The sequence below is a fragment of the Diceros bicornis genome, chromosome 3 (assembly GCF_020826845.1).
Source record: "Diceros bicornis minor isolate mBicDic1 chromosome 3, mDicBic1.mat.cur, whole genome shotgun sequence".
In the NCBI taxonomy this organism is placed as follows: domain Eukaryota; kingdom Metazoa; phylum Chordata; class Mammalia; order Perissodactyla; family Rhinocerotidae; genus Diceros; species Diceros bicornis.
In genome coordinates, this window is record NC_080742.1 from 55,304,763 (window position 1) to 55,322,844 (window position 18,082).

At 57.4% G+C, this 18,082-nt stretch overlaps 1 protein-coding gene across 3 annotated transcripts in view; it reads left to right on the forward strand.

The window, feature by feature from the left end:
• The first annotated feature begins 2,141 nt into the window (after positions 1 to 2,141).
• The window catches only part of ADCYAP1R1 (ADCYAP receptor type I), a 55,243-nt gene continuing 39,302 nt past the window's right edge, over positions 2,142 to 18,082 (forward strand). For all 3 annotated transcript variants that reach the window (XM_058527800.1, XM_058527781.1, XM_058527790.1), the window contains exons 1-3: positions 2,142 to 2,416; positions 13,867 to 14,006; positions 15,564 to 15,669. In XM_058527800.1, the coding sequence (XP_058383783.1) occupies positions 13,956 to 14,006; positions 15,564 to 15,669 (157 nt within the window). In that variant the 5' untranslated portion in view covers positions 2,142 to 2,416; positions 13,867 to 13,955. The remainder of the gene's footprint in view (positions 2,417 to 13,866; positions 14,007 to 15,563; positions 15,670 to 18,082) is intronic.

Sequence of the window (18,082 nt, forward strand, 5' to 3'; positions counted from 1 at the left end):
TTGAAGCAAAGGGAAAGCAGGTGAAGGGAATGAGTGTGAGCAGAGGATGAGTGGGTTCCTCCTGTGTCCAGCTGGCTGCCCAGGCAGAGGAAGGTGTGTCCAAGTTGCGTGCACTGTGCTACCTGCCCACTGCCCACACCAAGACATATATCTGGTGACACAGAACAGAGAGCAGGGGATCCAGAACCCAGGGTGGGACCTTAAGAATGAAGAGTATGGAAAAGGGAATAAACCTGGAACTGAATGCAGAACCTCAGGGCCAAGGGAACCTCACCTGGGGCCTGACCATTGACGTTTCCAGAGTGACTGGCCTGCCCTGGGTGACTCCGGTTTCCACTCTTCATCACACGCCCGGGCCCCCAGCATCCCGCACTCTGTGCTTCCCTCCCGACTCTGAGACTCCTAGCAGCCCTTCCTTCCCTGTCATGACATTTCACAGTTTACAGAGCACTTTCACACACAGCATCTCATTTGATCTTCACAACACCTGGGTTGGAGGCAGACCAAGGAAGCAGGCATCCAGGGGTTAGGGCAATAAGCTAGGAAGGAGTGTGGCCAGGTCCAGAGAGAGGTCCTGTCTGTTTGTCTGTCTGACTCTAGCATAGCACCTGGCCCTCTTCTCTCCAAAGGGGTCCAACTCCTTACTGATACAGAGAAGGACTAACATTCTCCTCCTTCAGGAAGCTTTCCTGGACTGAAAGGAATGTGAGTCATGTAGACCAACAGTGTGGTGTACCAGCGGGGACCAGCGTTTGCTGTGCGGTAAAGAGAAATCATCAACTCGCTATGCAGACCTCGGGGACTCCTTGCTTCTTTATGGGGCCTCAGATACTTCCTTCAAGTTTCCATTATGGACTCCCGCTCCACCCTCCAGTCCTCTCTCCTCAGTTGGCCTGGAATGGCCAAGGAAAGGCTCAAGTCTCTTTCTCCTCCCTCCTCCTCCTCTTCCTCCTTGAGGCTTCCCCAACAAGGTGGCCACACCCAAGACTTGGGCCCACAGGGAGGCTGGACAATAATTTACTTGAGTGGGGAAGGACAGAACCTGGTTGTAGACCTGTGGATGGGGACACGGAGGGAGCTCTTGGGATACTGATGCTCCTGGTAGTGACCAGACAGTGAGAGCAGGGGCAGGCAGGAGCAGTGGGATGGCGGGTGGGGGTGGGCAGAGGGTAACTAACTGTTTTCAGCTAGGCTTTGGCTCCACCGCTGACGGTCTACTGACCGTGACCTGTTTAGTTTCCCTCATTAAGCCTCAATTTACCCATCTGTACTAGGAGGTTCAGCAGGACCACAATAACAGAAGCAATAGCAATTTATTCATCAGTGAAAACCTACCACGGGGTGTGTGGTCCATTCTTATTTAATGCTGCTGTCAAGAGGGAGGGGTGGGTGTAGGGAGAAGAAGCCGAGGTTCAGAGAGGTCAAGTCACCTGCCCGAGTTCACCGAGTTCGCCCTGGCACAGCCAGGACTGGAGCCCAGACAGCCTGACTCCAGAGCAGCATCATTTTAAGTTGCTGTAAGCCTCCCCCGCAACCCTTTTCTGGCCATAGAGGCGTTCTCCAGGAGATCACGACCGAGGACATCCAGGCAGCACCCCAAAGCTAGCTGACCTTCCCAGGACCAGGCTGTGGGGGCAAAGGAGAACCCGAAGAGAGTCTAGGACTTGCCCGGTAAGGAAGGCTTCTGGGAGGAGGAAGAACAGGCTCTACAGAGAGGGAGTCAAGAGGACGTGGGAGGGAGAAGGACGAGGGCTTTCTCGCTCTGGGTATCTTGGGGAAGGTGCAAAGGAGGGCAGTGAGCCCCGGAGAAGGCCCGACTCTGAGCCCCGGAAGCCCGGCGACAGAGGGGGGTGGTCGCCTCCGCATCCTCGCCCCCAGGGTCTCCGTGCCTCAGTTCCTGCTCTTGTCTGCCGCGAGGCCTCCCTACCCCGCTCTCACCCTCCCACCCCCGGCCTAACCCCTCCCCCGGGCGCCCATTGGCCTGCACCCCACCCCCCAGCCTGCGAAGTGCGCGGGGGAGGCGGTGGTCGGTCGCCTCCCTCCTGCCCCAGGCCTGGCTTCGCGGCGGAGGCGGCGCCTCTCCCGCAGGGCAGACCCGGCCGGGCGGGCGCGCGGCGCGGGCAGGCGGGGGAAGCCGCGCTCGGGCTCCGGGCGGTGACTGACGGCGGCGGCGGCTCTCGGCGAGCGCGGGCCCCGCGTGCGCACACGCACACGCCGCCGCGCAGGGACCCGCGGACACCGGCGCCGGCGGACACACGGACGCGGAGCCCCGGGCCCGGCGCGCGCTCCTCGGCGCACACGCTCCCCTTCCCCGGGCGGCGCGGGGCGCGGACTGTCGCCGCGCGCCCTCCCCGCGGAGTGTGCCCCGGGCCGGCCGGCAGCCTGCAGCCCCGCGGCGAGGCCCCGCTGCGAGCAGGTAAGGGCCGCCCCGCCGCCCTTGCCCCTCCACGCCTCGGCCGCCCTCCCCCGACTCTAGAATCTTCGCCCCTCGTTGGCCGCGGACCCTCTCCTCCAGCCCGGCGGTCTCCACCGCGTCCTCCACCGACGGAGATCGGGCCAGGGCCAGCGCGGGGCCAATCTCCCGAATCCGAAATGACGCGCCTTCCCGCCGCTGCCCCCTTCCTGCGTGACAGTCTGAGCCCCCCGCCAGATGTCTGGGGGCCGTGCTTGGGGCGACAGATCCCTGCAGCCCCAGGGGGTGGGGTCGGCCTAGCTACCTCTCGCCCCTCCCGGTGCTGAGAAGGGAGGACGAGGGGCTGGGAAGGCGCTGCGGCCGGAGCGACCCAGAGGGACCTGCCTCTACTCCCGAGGCACACGGACGCGCCTACGCGAATTGGGAAGGCGACGCTGGAGGGTCCCTGGAGTCTGGGTACCGCAGTCCTCACCGGGTTTGAGGGGTGGACAAGCGATGTGCTCGGGGGGAGGGGGGATAGGGGCCAGCGTAGAATGTCCCCCTATGGTGACACATTCGAGATTGTTCAAAAGAGCGTCGTTTCTCGGTTTCCCGCGGCGCGGAAGGGCTGAGGTCGGGATGCCTGGGCTTCAGCGGTCCCGCGAGGAGACGCCCCATGGGGGCCTGTGCGAGGGAGGCGCCTGTCTCTCGGGCTGAAGTGGGCCTGCCCGAGACCCCTGCCGAGCCACCTTAAAGGCACAGGCTCCTGCGGCAGCGGCGGGAGGCAGGGGCCACATCCTGGCGGGACCTTGGATGATTGGGGAATCAGAAGGGGCCAGGGCGCTGATGGATGGATCTAGGTGCTCGAGGGGGAGCCCAGCCAGAAGCCGCTTGTATTTCACGCGGAGCCGGGAAGTAGAGCCTCACCCCTGGAAGCTCAGGCCCCCTTTGGAAGATCCTGGGGGAGAGGTGGTATACCCCTGCTGATTCTCCAGACCATTTCTAAGCTTTGATGGCAGGTGCGTCAGTTCCACTTTCTTTATCTCCCCCAGCCTCACAGTGCTCCTCACAGGGCCCCATAAAAAACAAAACCAAAACAAAAAATCTCAAAACCGAGACACAGCATTTGGCTTTTCCTGTGAGCAGCCCAGCGTCAGGGGAGGCTGGGGGATGGGAGGGGGCTACACACCGGTTAAGAAGGGCAGCTTGCCTGGGGACTGCTGTTGGGCAGAGCACACAAGCATCCTGAAGGTCAGGCTAGAGGCTTTTGTGGCTGTGGGCTTCGGAAGGGGATCAAGAACTGTCTGAGCAGGGTGTGGGGGGAGGGGCAGGCAGCAGCAGCACCCAGATTTTCTCAGGAGGCCCTAATCTGTGTTTGGTGCTGGGTGCAGGTGGGTTGGCGGAGCCCCCGGTCCCAGGCTGAATCTGGGGCTCCTGCTCCCCACTGACCTTGGGGAGGGCAAGCAGGGCTGTCAACCGGGCACAAGCTGAAATTTGTCCATAGAAATTAGAGACAGAACATACTGGGGCAGGCCCTGGGCCAGATCTTCCATCCAATCCATCAAGTGTGTGTGGGGTGACCAGGAAGGCCGATGGGTCCCTTCCCTCCCCGTGCTGCAGGTCAATGGTAGGTGATTCCCTGTCTGGGACAAGACCTGGTGAGTCTGTTTGCCCCTGTGTGCAGTGAGGGGAGGTGTCCATGGGGAGCCTCTCCAGGGACCCTTTCCTGCATTCTAAAGATTGATCAGACTAAAAGATCCATTAAGGTCCTCTTTTGTGAAAGGTTCAGGCTGGCAGGCAGTAGATTGGAGAAACATTGGGGGACCCATCCTTTTTCATGTGGCCACTCCTCTCTGTGTTGCTCCTGCTTTGGAACTCTCGCTCAATTTGTGTTGAATAAACAAACACACGAAATGGGTGTTTACAGATCAGTGTACGCAACTGAGAGGCTAGGGAAGACAGGGGCTAAGCCTGCGTGGTGGCTTTCTTCCTGGGGATATGACCTCGGGTTGAGTGTCCCAGGTCTCTGGCCTCCCAGGGATGAAGACTTCCTTGACCGAGGGCTGGCACTGATTAAGTGCAGGACACCTTGTGCTGTCTGGCTGAGGGCAGAACCAAAGTGTGCCAGGCACAGAGCTTGAGCTCGGCTCCCTGCCAGGAAGGTCTTGCTTCCCTGAGAGCCACTCAGCGTGGAGCTGACACCTGGAGTAACAGTAGTTTTTTATGTGGGGAGTATGTGAGCAGAGGTCTGATGCCCCGGACAGGGGCTGCCTGGGGGTTTTTCTGCACTGGACTAGAGGTCCTGGAAGCTCCGACTGCCTCTGGCCAGAGGAATCTAAAGTCCATGGTCTGAACAGGCTGGGCCTAGTGGTCTAGCTACCTGGCAACATGCAGGCTGGAAACTCCTCGGCTGCGACGTGTTTGTACCGAGCCCTGGATGCCGTCAGAGGCACACGGTGACAGCCACTCCCATAGTGACACACAGAAAGGGAGTGACACACTGCTGGGGAGGCATATAGACTTCCCGTGACAACTGCGAGAGAGCTGGGGCAAAACGTGCAGCAGCAGGAAGACAAACGGACATGGGGACACACCCTCTCACACAGATCTGGTCACACTTGGGGACTTGGACATTTGCACAAGGACGATCACCAAAGTCTGCGTTAATGAAAGGCCAGATACGCGTTGAATTGAATGAGGAAAATGTGTGTGTGTTGCCTGAGACCAGAACAAGTGTGGCAAACTTTCTGTAAAGGGCCAGAGAGTAAATATTTTAGGCTTTGCTGGCGGTACACTCTTGTACTTCATTCTGCTGTTGTAGTGTAAAAGCAACCATAGATGACACATAAACAAATGAGCATGGCTCTGTTCTAATAAACTTTATTAATGGACACTGAAATTGATATTCATACAATTTTCATGTGTCCTGAAATATGAGTCTTTTCATTTTTTCCCGACCATTTAAAAATGTAAAAACCGTTCTTGGCTCACCGGCTGTACAAAAATAGGTGACAGGCTGGATCTGACCTGCGGGAATGGTTTGCCAACTCCTGGGCTGTAAGGTTAGAGCAGAGAAGTGGTTTAAGAGGTTGAAGGAGGGAGGAGCTCAGTGCTGAGAGCCCGAGCTGCCCCAGGGGGCTTCGGATGCTTCCCTCCAGTCTGCTTGAGCATGGAGTGCGCATCTGCTACATGGGTCAGTGCCAGGAGAGGCTCCCTGCCTGGCCTCTGCACCCCACCCCAGATAGCCTCCCCTGTGTCCGTATGATGAATCTCCCACTCTAAGGACACCTGGAGACAACATTCATGAAATGACATTACAGCACTTGAGCTCACCAAACAGGTCCTGAGTCCCCTTTCCCATTCACCCTCTGTGCCCACGTCCATGCCCACCTCCACCAGGAGGGAGACTGTAGGGAAATCTGGACATGCCCCTTGTTTCCAGACAAGACTTGCAACTGACAATGAGCAGCCTGAGTCCTGAAACAGCCCAGGCAGGAGTGAGGGGCTCCTCGTCTAGGAGGAGGGTGAGGTCAGTGGAGGTGGGTGCATCCAGGATGGGCTTCCTGGAGGTGGTGGTAGGAGGTCAGGTTGGCCTTGAGGAATACGTGGACGCTCTCATCTTAGCTCCATGCATTGCCTTAGCTGTCCTCATCGTTCCACCCTGACAAGTGGGCACCACAGAGGGTTGGCTGAGAAAAAAAATATGCAGCTCCTTTGTAGACGCCTCGGAACTTCCCAGCTTCTGATTTAAGGCTGTGTGGTGAACCGGGTCCTGCCTTCAGTTTCTTCCTATCCCTTCTGTCCCCTTCTGACATTTCCTTCCCGCTGTTTCCCTGGAGGTAGGCCTGGGAGACTCCCCTCTCCCGTTTTCCCAAGTCTCTGGATTGTGTCCCCCTCTTTCCGTTCCAGCTGCAGGCCCCCATCACCTCTAACCTGAATGCAGAAAACGGCCTCAGGGTGGGTTTTCTGCCTGCACTTTCCCTTCTACTCAGCACACCAGCCTTCTGAGGAAGATTCCCTAACCGAGAATTCATCTCTTTCCCGCTTCACACTCTTCACTGCCCCCAGCCCTGTCCCGTGGATCAAGGCGGTGTCCCTGGCGTCCGCAGACTGGCACCAGCCTTCGCCCTCTCGTCCACCTCCACCGCCTGATATCTTGCTGTGTCCCTCAACACCCCGAGTCACCTTCCCAGACCCACCCCGCCACTCAGCAGAGTTTCCTGCCCCCCCCACCACCTGCCCTGCCCGTGCCTGTGCCATGCTGTGTGCCCGGGGCACATGTGAGGCAGAGCTGGCCCTCTCTCCCAGGGCCTCACACCCACTCAGGAGCGACTGCTGGTTAACAGGGGACAGTCCCACCTCCCCTGAGCCACACCCTTGCTGGGAGGTGCTCAGTGAACTATCCAGAAACAGTGCCTGCTCCTGGCTTCCTGCTCCCTCTCCCTCCCCACCTCCCACTGCCTCTTCCCACCTTCCTCTTCCTCCTTTTATCTTCTGCTTCTTCCTTCCCCGTCTTCTCCCCTCTTCCTCTTGCCTGGTGGGGGGCGGGCACTCTCCCTGGCAGAGAACTCCCAGAACCCCTTGAGGATGGGGGATGTGCCTGCCCTGTCCAGTGTGGAAGGGCTGTGCAGCATGACCCTGGGAAAGTCTCCCTGTCTCTTGGGGCCTCACACCCTCACGAGTGAAATGGGATAACACACCAGTGTGCACGTGTGTGCTCCGGCCTGGCCCTCCCCTGCCCTGATCCCGGGTTCCCTGAGTGTAAAATGCAGGGCTTGGGGGGAATCATCCCTGGGGGCCCTTCCAGGGACCTGGCTTCTGTCACCAGCTGTGCACAGGCCCCCGGGGGCCAGGCTCTGAAAGGGGAAGGTTTGAACACCAAGAGGAGCATCAGCATTAGTGATTAATCCTGCAATTTCCAGGATGCTCCTCGCCCAGGAGCCCGGCTCTGCTTTTATCAGCTCTGACCTCACTGAGGAGGAAAGAGGTTTTGGAGGTTTCCCCTTCCTTCCCAGAAGCAAGTGCAGTTCCCTCCCTTTGAGAGGTGAGCTGAGGGGGAGCACTGTTCCATCATTCAGCCGCCCTCCCTGGGTCCCTGCACCGGGAGGGAGAGGAGGAATGGGGGGCAGTCCTGCTCAGGTTTCATTAAAGGGAGCATGTGGCCAGCAAGGGAGGCCAGTGATCTACTTCTCCTGGGTCATCTTCTGTCTGGTGTCCAGGCTTGGCACTGCCCTGTGACGGGGAGGGATGCTGAGCGGCCAGAGGAGTCCAATAGGAGATGGCAGATGGCTCCAGCTCTATGAGGGCAGGAGAGGGACCCCAGGCTGTGTGGTCCAATGGAGAGGGAGGGCGAGGTGCTGCCCGCCCGCTGTGGGGGCTTCATGAGGCAAAGGATGGCCTGGAAGGACATGGTGGAAAGACATCAGAGCTTGCCCCTGAGGGCCCTGGGCCAGCGCTGGAGGGGGCGAGTGCCCCATCCCAGGCGCCGGGCCATCCTCAGCCGCGGTGCTGCAGAGAGGGTCCTGCAGGGTGTGGGGCAGTAGGGGCATGGCTTGAGGGTCTCTGAGTCCCCTCTCACTCTGTGCGGAAAGTTACGAGCCCGGTGACTCACCGCTGGCTCCCGTGTGCTGGGTGATGACGCCGTCTTCCTGTGTGCCTGGCGCAGTGGCTCACCGGAGGACAGGCCGTGCGGCTGCTCTTGTCAGTTCCTACTCTTGGTTGCTCACTGGGCCGATGAGGAGGGCAGGCCCCCTCGAGTCTGGAAGGGGGAGCAGGCTCCCCTCCAGTTCAGGTATCTGTCACATCCATTTCTGCCAGGCAGGGCTCCAGGACTCTCCACGGTGTGACCTTGGGAAGTGTCTCACCTCTCTGGCCTCAGTTTCCTCACAGGTAACTCAGTACCACAGGGAAGTGGCTTTTAAAGTCCATTTAAGGTCTGAAATGCCGTGTCTGTAATTAACCCTTCCTAAGGAGGGTGCGTCAGATATAGGAATACGGACAGGGAGTAGCAGAGGCCTGACCAGTCCCCAGGGTGTGAGAGGGATCATTAATGGGGTACCAATGCAAAGGGGTACAAATCAGCTTCTGAGCTGATCTTCCTTGTACCAGTGACAGAGATTGGCAGGAGCATAGGGATGGAGCACACAAGTTTTGGAGCCAGGCTGCCTGGGATCACTTCCCAGCTCTACCATGTATTTGCTATGTGACCTTGGGGAAGTTGCTTAGCCTCTCTGTGCCTCAGTTATCTCAGCTGTAGAATGAGAATAATGCTAGTAACTACTTTATAGGTTTTATAGTTAATGCATATTTATTGATTGGAAGAGCGCCTGGCACGTACTGAGTGTTTAATAAATGTTAGTCATTAGCAAAGAAAGTCACAGCAGGCCTGCTATTCCCATTTTGAATGTGACACAGGCTATCGGGGTAGACGTGACAGCAACAGGGTGCAAAAACCTGAAAATCAGTGGTAAGATGATAATAATAGTTACCATATGTGTAGCCCTTACTGGGGGCCCGGCTATGCTCTATAGTTTACTTATATAAATTTGTTGATGCCTCACGGTAATATCTGTGAGATAGGTTTTACTATTATTCTCATTTTACAGGTAATCATATTGAGGCCCAGAAGAGCCAAGTGGCTTTCCTGAGTCCCTAAGGCTAAAAACTCTGGCAAAATTGTCCCCAACTTTACCACAATAAATGCCAGGAGATAGAGGTTAGTTGTCCTCAGATCAGTTGCAAAAGCGAATTGCCCCAGCAGAGCCTGGACCCAAGAGAGACATCCTCAGAGTATCAGTGATCAGGTCATCCTGAGCCACTTGTGTGGCTGGGCCGGCAGAGCCCAGTGTCATCCCCAGGGAGAGGAGAGTCCAACCCCAGGCTGCAGTGGCCAGGCCTGGCCCTGTCCTGTGAGGGGGACATCGGCAGCTTGGGGAAGTCCAGAGGAGGGAGGCAGCTAGGATGAGGATGAGGAGGAGGAGCCGCTGACAGGGCTGCAGGTGGCAGGCTCAGGGCATGCATCTCAGAGGGCAGAGGAGCCAGCATGTGGTCCTGAGGGGTACCAGGTTTGGGGCAGGTGGCCTAAGACTGTGAACTCTGAGTGCTGTCCATCGAGGGTGGTGCAGGGTGGCCCCGGGGCAGGGCTGGGAGGGGGGCAGAAGTGCCAGGAGGGGCTGAGGAGATTATTGCTCTGAGAGAGGCCAGAGCAGGTGATCCCCAGCTGAGGCGGTGGAGTGGGAAGGTCAAGCCCGGGCAGCTCTCAGGTGCTCTCTCGCTGGTGAGTGTCTGTGTCTAGTTGGGCAGAGGTGGACTGAAGTGGGGGGAGGTTAACAAGACAGGACAACAGCGGGCTAAGAGAGTAGATCTCACAAGTTCTCATCACAAGAAAAAAAAGTTGTAACTGTGTGGTGGTGGATGTTAGCTACACTTACTGGGGTGATCATTTCACAGTACATACAAATATCGAATCACTATGTTCTACACCTGAAACTAACATAATGTTACATGTCAATTATATCTCAATAAATAAAAGAGAGGGTAACAGGGGGAATCAAGACCCCGGGTCTAGTTCCAGAGGAGGTGCCATGTTGAGAGTTCCCCAGCCCCTCCACCCCGCGTCACCGGGCGGGGGGCACACCTCTCCCCTGGTTCACATCGTTGCCTAAGCAGGCCAGAGCGGGGAGCTGGGGGCTGATGGGGCTGGGGGCCTCTGCTCCAGCTTGTTTTTAATCCAGTGCAGCGGTGGCCGAGGAGCTGCCCTGCCTGGAGCAGGGACGAGCATCCTGCAAGACTGGCATCCCCGTTTGAGTGCATGTGTTTGTGTGTGTACCTGCACCTGCCTCCGAATCCATGTATATATAACTGCCTCTGTATATCTGAATGCCTTTGCAGAATAAGTGTGTCCGTATTGTTATATATATCAGTAATCTGGTAAACGTACCTGAATATCTAAAAGCTGTGTGATTGCACCTGCATGTATCTTTGTTCTGTGTGCTTCTGCATTTCTGGGGAGGAGAGTGTGTCTGTGTGTATCTGTGTGTGTGGAGTCGTCTGCCGGTCCCTGAAGGATTCTCCATCCTCGTGTGTTCCACACATGGCATTTGTATGATGCCATCAGGTGGGTGCCCTGGGGATAAATGTCTGTGTTTGTCTCTGTGGGGTTGCTCTTCTCTTTGGACTTGTTTCTGTGTAGTGTGTGTGTGTGTGAGAGAGAGAGAGAGAGAGAGAGAGTGGGAGAGACAGAGAGAGAGAAAATCAGAAATCAGCCAGCTCTCGAAACACAAACTCGTTCTTGGCTTGCCCGCTGCCCACCTGCCCTCCTGAGTAGGCAGAGCCGGGGAAGCCACCAGCTCTTCTGGGCCGGCTCTCCTGGTTCTAATAAAGGTTAAAACAGAGGCTTTATGGGCCAGCCCGGTGGCTTAGCGGTTAAGTGCGTGCGCTCCACTACTGGCGGCCCGGGTTCAGATCCCGGGGGCGCACCGATGCACTGCTTCTCCGGCCATGCTGAGGCCGCGTCCCACATACAGCAACTAGAAGGATGTGCAGCTATGACATACAACTATCTACTGGGGCTTTGGAGAAGAAAAAAAGGGAGGAGGATTGGCAATAGATGTTAGCTCAGAGCCTGTCTTCCTCAGCAAAAAGAGGAGGATTAGCACGGATGTTATCTCAGGGCTGATCTCCCTCACAAAAAAATAATAATAATAAAAAATAAAACAGAGGCTTTATAATCCGAATCCAATCCAGGTGAGAGTCACCTGGAGTGCTTTAAATAACACCCATGCCCGGGCCCGGCCCCAGAGAGGCCGACTCAGTTGGCAAGGGTCTTTTTAAACGCTCCTCAGTGGTTCTGACGGGCAGCCTGGGTGGAGCGCTGGGCTGAGAGGTCAGAGCGCATCTTGGGACCAGGGTCAGGGCTTGGGGAGGAGGCACGAGTCTTCATTTGTGGGAGCCCGGTCTTGAAGGAAGGGGGTAGTGCTATTGCCGTCTCAGCGTGTCGCTGGGAGCAGGGAGCTCTGATTTCATCTCCGGTGCTCCTCGCTCTTCCCAGGCCTCCTCCTCCAGGAAGCTTGCTCTGTGCCCCAGGGCCGAGGTCTCTCCCAAGAGACAGAAACAGTGGCTGGCTTGATGTTTCTGGTGGCATCTTGCTGGGAGTCCAAGGGAGACAGCCCCTCCGGAAGGAGCACTGTGTGTCCCCTTGGTAACACAGGCTGTGCATCCATTTCCCTCCCGTGGCTCTTGTCTGGGCCCTGCTGGCTGTGCGGCAGGCCAAGGAGGGAGCTGAGATGAGCAGCCACCTTCCTCTTGGCTAAGAAAGCTGAGACCCGCAGAAGCAAAGGGTCTAGATTGGGGCCCAGTGCTGGGGCCAGAAGCCAGGCCCAGGCTGTAGGCTGAGGCTCTGGCACCCCGCCAGAAGGGGCTGTGTGGAGCCCTCCCCCCCACCAGCCTTTGGCCTGAAGTTGTCGTAGGTGTGGGCGAATGGGCTCCAGATATCAGAGGCCTTCTGCCTTGTGGGAGCTTCTCTAAGCCCTCTGCTGGCCCGGAGAGACGGCCTCCAGCATTTGCTGAGGGTCAGTGGGCCGGGCACTGCTCTCTTCCAGCCAGGCCGGTCAGGAGTGTCAGTTCTCTGCAGACTGGGCCTTGGGCTCCCCAGGGATAGTGGAGGTGACCAAGCCCCCTGGGGGCCACCAGCGCCAGGTCATGCCAGAGGCAGGCTGTGCCCATCAGGGGTGTGGAGGGCCCTGGGAGGGGGTACAGAGACTAAAGCCTGAGTGTCCAGCACAGCTGGTATCTTGAGGTGCCCAGGGATGCTGGGGCCATTGCTTCCCGCGCCTGCCCAGTCCTTTCTGACCTGCAGGGGAGAGGCTGGGCCAGCATCCCCATGGGCCCCTGGGCATCTCAGAGCATCTCTTGGGGATACTCAAGGCCTCTCTCAGCATCTCTGAGTGGTCCCTGAGCAGGCAGAGCAGTGGGTGGGTGGGAGGGGGCCCCCTTTCATTGAGCCTTCCTGTGACTGGTTTCCTTTCTCCTTTTTAGGTGCTTGCTTGTCACCAGATTGAGCTTGAAGAGGCCAAGGGGAGCTCCCCAAGGAGGGGGGAGGGAGGCGTGGGTAGACAGAGAGCCGGGGGCACAGCGGACCCCGGGGTAATGGCCCCTCTGCCCGCTGGTAGGAGGTGTGCAAGGACCAATGGTTGGGATGCAGCCGCCCATGGGCCTCCTGAACCAGACACCTATGGGTTATGGTGGCCCTGAGCCGGGCCTACTCAATCTCTTTAATAAGAATTTAATAGTAATAAAAGTAATAATTTTAAAATTACTATGTAGTATTCCATTGTATAGCTATGCTGGGGCCCATTAACACTGCCTCCCTGATGGATGCTTTGTTGCCCCAGGTTTTGCTGTTGATGCTATTTTAAATGATGCTGCGGTAAACATCTTGCATATGCTTCTTTTTGTATGGTGCACGTTTCTCTAGGAAAGATACCCAGATGCGGAATTGTGGGGTTGTAGGGAATATGCGTTAATGATCAATTTTAGAAGCAGAGCAGACTCTTCCCCTGGGAATGTGCTGGGGCTCCCACAGCCTCCTCCCTCAGCTCCTCGTACCCTGTCTGGTCCCCACTGGTGGCCCCCATCCTCCAAGACGTTCCGTCTTGGAGCTCCTGCAGCTCTGAGGCGTGAGCACAGTCTTCAGCAGTCACTGTTTTGTGTGTCATGATGGTAAAGGCTTTATCCTGAAGGCTGGGTGGGCTGAGGCAGAGTGACAGGAGGTTATGTTGGTTAGGGGAGCAGGCTCAGCAGTGGAACACAGCGGCCCTATGAGTGAGGGCGAGTTGGACAGCAGCACCGTTCTTTCTCACCTAGCAGTCTGGGGCTGGGTAGGCCTTCTGGGGCTGGTGGGCTGGCTCGGCTCCACTAGCTCGCTCAGCCATCCGAGTTCCTTTCCGAGTGCCGCTCCCTGCCCCTCGTGTTGTCCTCGCTGCGCCGTCAGAGCTGGTCCAGCATTTGGGAAGGGTGAAAGAGTAGAAGTGGAGGGCATGCGATGCCTCAGGCACAGGTGGTGCGGAAGTGGCACATGTCACTCCAGCCATGTTCATTGGGAGACCTTCATCCTATGCCTACACCTGAGGGACCGGGATCTGTCCTCTCCAGGCGGGCATGCAGGGGCCAGCTAAAACCATCACTGTGGGGGAGAGTTGGGGAGATAGTCATCTGCTGCAGAGGAGAAAGCCATCCGGACCATTCCAGGAGTCCGATGGGGGCTGAGCTGGTGTGTTCCCCACTGCACCCCCAGCGCCCAGCACTCAGTAGGTGCTCAGCTGCTGTTTGCAGGATAGAAGAATAAAGAACAGCACGGAAGAAGGCATGGAGGAGGTTACCCTCAGAGGCTGAGAGCCTTCCTGCAGGAGGGGAGGGGTCCCTGCCCCTCCTCTGCCCCTGGACCCACAGGATTCATGCCTTGCCTTTCTCTCTAGCCTGCAGACACCTTGGGGCTGACCAGTGGCTGCTCTGAGTGGGAGGCGAGCGGTGCTGGCCTGAGCCTCCTTCCAGGCTGAGAAGTGTCATGGCCAGGATCGTGCAGGCCTCCCTGGCTGCTCTCCTCCTGCTGCCTATGGTAAGGGCCCAGGACCCTCCCCTCTGTGACCAGCGGAGCCCCAGACTCACCTGAGCCCCCACCCCAGAGAACATGTATCTTTTGTGTGCCCTCAGCCAAGCTCAATTCACCTGGCTGGTTTCTCTGCCAGCACCCCCACTGGACCATTCACAGTGCCTTTGTGTGAATTAGAAAGGGTGCCCCTTCCTCAAGACCCTGTACTGATTTGACCAGAAATTATAACATAGTTTACAAACCTATTGTGATGGTGACATGTGTGGCAACCTTTCGAGTTATGCAGTACACAACCTGCTCAACTGTATACAGGAGCCCTGGTCAGGGCTGCAGAAGGCTCTTTTGATTCCAGTCCCCTGCCCACAAGTCTTGCTAGGTGAGAGCTCAGAAGCCTGCTCTCTGCTCATGTCTTTCCCCCAGCAAGGGGGATGGGGGTGTTCCCAGGCGCTGACCCCTTCCCCTCAACCTTGGAATTCTGACCTTCAATGGATGCAGCTGTCTTGAGAGCCCTGGATGCCAGTTCTGCCTTACTGTCTGAGCGCAGACAAACCCGTCCCTCTCCCTGGAGGCCACCTGTACATCTGAGAACAGTCAAGAGCTAGACTGGATCCCTGAACACTGCCCTTGGCAGCTCAGATGCCCAATGCCTGCCTCCATCCTTACCACATCCCTTTACGGAACCACCCCTGCCCTGGAGTTTTGATTAAAGTGACAGTGTTAGGATGCAGCTGTCATGGTAGCACTGCATGGGCTTTGCAGTTACTTGGTCCTGCGCTTTAATCCAGTATCTGCCACTAACCCGCTGTGTGACCTCGGGCGCGAGTTTCTTAATGGCTCTGAGCCTTGGTTTCCTCTTTGGTCAAATGGGACAGGAGTAAATGAGAGGGGCTAGCGGGCCCCACTGAATGCTACTGCAGCTCCTTCTCCTGCAGCTACCGGGGGCGTGCCTCCTTCCTGAGGCCCCAGAGGAGAGAGAGGATGAATGAGCTCGTTTAGCGCCTCCTTTCTTCCTTCCTCTGCTTGCTCCCATGAAGGGCAGTACTAGCCTTGTGTCTCTGGAGCCAGACCGCCTGGGTTTGAATCCAGGCTGTACATCTCCTAAGCCATGTAACTTGGAGCAAGTTACTTAATGTCTCTGTGCTTAAGTTTCACATCTGTAAAATGAAATGGTGAAAATAGTACCTACTTTGTAGTACTCTTGAGATGTACATATATATATATGTGTGACAGAATAATGCATACACATAGTAAAGTGCTACATATGTGTTTGCTAATATTATTAAAAATGTGGCAACTGAGACCCAGGGAGGGGGTCGATCTGCCCAAGGCCGCACATTGAGTTGGTGAAGGAGAAGAGCCCTCATGGTATCTGTGACAAAGTGGATGTCAGGGCCCCTGCTGGCCCCGAAATCTCTTTGTCACTATCCCCTTCCTGCTTCTGCCTCCACACCCCCGCACCCCCCCCCAGCCTGCCTCCCACCCTGCACCCTACTGCCCCTGGGGCTTAGGTGGCAGGCTTGTAGGTGAACCTCCCTGCTCCCTCTCACCATGTGTTCCCTGCAGGCCACCGCCATGCACTCTAGCTGCATCCTCAAGAAGGAGCAAGCGATGTGCCTGGAGAAGATCCAGAGGGCGAATGACCTGTTGGGCTTGAACGACTCCTCCCCAGGTGAGTGGGGTGGCAGGGAGGGCACGGCATCCCCAGCACACCCAGGCCAGCCTTGAGAACTGGTGTCCCAGCATCCGGCCACCTTCTAGAGAGCGGTGGAAGGTATAGGTCCCTGGGTCCTTGAGAAAGCCCTTTGGGGTGATGGAGGGCTGAATTTGTTCTGGACGGTGATACTGGGGTTGCCCTCCTTGGGGTCGGCCTGCCCTGGATGCCTCCTTCTGGAAGGGGTTGTCCTGGGTGGCTGGATGTGGCTGCCTCCGATCCCATGGGGGCTGGGATAGAGCTGGTGTCTGGGCTGGGCAGCGGCTGTCAGAGAGCTTGTTAGCAGGCAGCCTGGGCCTGGTGGCAGCAGGGACACAGCTGTTGCCTGTAGCCGAGCTGGAGAGCACCTGGTCAGCCCAAGGCAGGAGGGGTGGGGTCATTTCCCACCTGCTTTGCTCACTCATCAGAAGCCAGAGAGCAGGCAGCAGCAGGAGCCCCAGTCCTGAGCCCAGCTGGGGCAGCGCTTCCCGGGGCTGCTGTTAGCACTGGGGAGGGATCCTGCTTCCTCGTGCTGGAGGGGGCTGTGCACCGCAGGACACGTAGCAGCCTTAGCTCTCCCCAGTAGATGCCCATAACTCCTCTGATCCCACTGGCAGCCACAAATGCCTCGCAACATTCCCAATGTCCCAAGGGAGTGGCATGGCCCCTGGCTGAGAACCAGTGGCCCTGTGTAACGCCTCCCCTCCTGACTTCCCTGCTGTGCAGACAGGACACCGAGGCCCAGAAGGCAAAGGCACCGTCAGCTTCCTGATGCCTGGCGGGGCCAGAGAGAGGCTCCGCGTGGGCGGTTGGGGATTTGGGGCTGGGGGCCTCCTTGGAGGCTCGCCAGCCTCACTTACGCTTCAGTTGCTGGAGGGTGGGGCTCTCTGCCCAGACTCGAGGATCCACTTTTCTTCTAGATCCTCTCTCTTACAGGAGCTCCTCTGAGCACCGTCTGTTTAAATACTTGATTAGTTGGCAGCCCAGTTCAATGTAACGGTCCCCCTGGGCCGAGCTCTCTGGCCAGTCCGTGAACATGAACTGTTAATGGCGCCGCTCCCGGCCGTGCTGGCCTTCCCTCAGCCGAGCTCTTGCTCAGCCCTAACAGAGGCCGAAAGTGGATTTTAGGCCCCACCAGCCAAGGAAACCAAGGCAGGCGGCCCAGATGGGCGCACAGTTTCAGGAAACCCAAAGAATATCAGGTCCATGCCTCTAGACTAGGGGATGGGAAGATGGAGCCCTGAGGGCAGTGACTCTTCAGACCACGTGGAGGGAGAGGGGTCCCAGGCTGAGGTGGCCCTGGACCCAGGTGTCCTGCCTCCTAGTCCACGGCTGCTGTTCCTGTATCGTAGGTCTCAGAGGCTTTTGAGGCTGAGCAGTGAGAAGCATCCGGGAGGGAAGAGCAGAGGAGGGAGGTGGGGTGGGGACCTGGTGTGCAGGTGAGCTGCACGCAGGTTAATTGCACCGCCACCTGTGAAGCCCTGGGCTGGGGGAGGACAAGAAGGCTTGCCCACAGGGGCATCCTGGCAGGAGGGTGAGCCGGACAGATGTAAGGGTGGACACCCTCTCAGGAGGGGGCAGGCCAGTGCTGGGGAGGGGGTCTCACCCCCAGGCATGCTCAGGAGAGGAAGAAAGGCGTTCCCTGTGGGGAAAGTGGGCAAGGATTCACGGAGAAGGTGGTATTCAAACTAGGTTCTTGGTTCTCAAACCTGGCTGCACATCAGAATCACCAAGGAGCTTTTAGAAAAGCCACCATCCCAACCAATTAAATCAGTACCTGAGTTAGTTATAATAGTCACCATGATTTTTAAAGGCTCCCCAGGCGATTCTGCTGAGAAGCTAGGCTGAGAACCCCTGAGCTAGGCCCTAGGGACTAGTAGACACTTGACGTCAGGTGAGAGCTGAGGGATGGATGAATGGAGAGAACATTCTAGACTGAGGGAGCCACAGCAGCAAGAGGCAGAGGTGGGGGAGGAGGGGAGTGAGTGACTGTCTCTGTCTGGAGCCCTGAATTGGAGTGGGTGGGGTAGGCAAGAGAGAGGGTATGGCTGAGGGCCCCACGAGCAGGTATCTGTATGTTCCATGTCCGTCTCCACTGGAGTTGGAGGTAGGAGGGGACAGCAGTATGTGGCTTCCACCGAGGTGGCACCCCTCCAACTTCCCTCAGGACCCCACCTGGCCCTCCTCTGGCCCTGCCTTGGGGGTCCTGTGAGTCAGAGCCAACCACAGGTCACCCCCCAAACCTGAACTTGTCTGAGGGACCCCAAGCCTGTGGGAGAGATTCACTCACCCACCCACTCATTCATTCACTCATTCATTCATTCCCTCACTCATTCATTCTCTCACCCTCTCACTTACTTATTCAACTCACATGATGAGCTGGAGTCTTAGG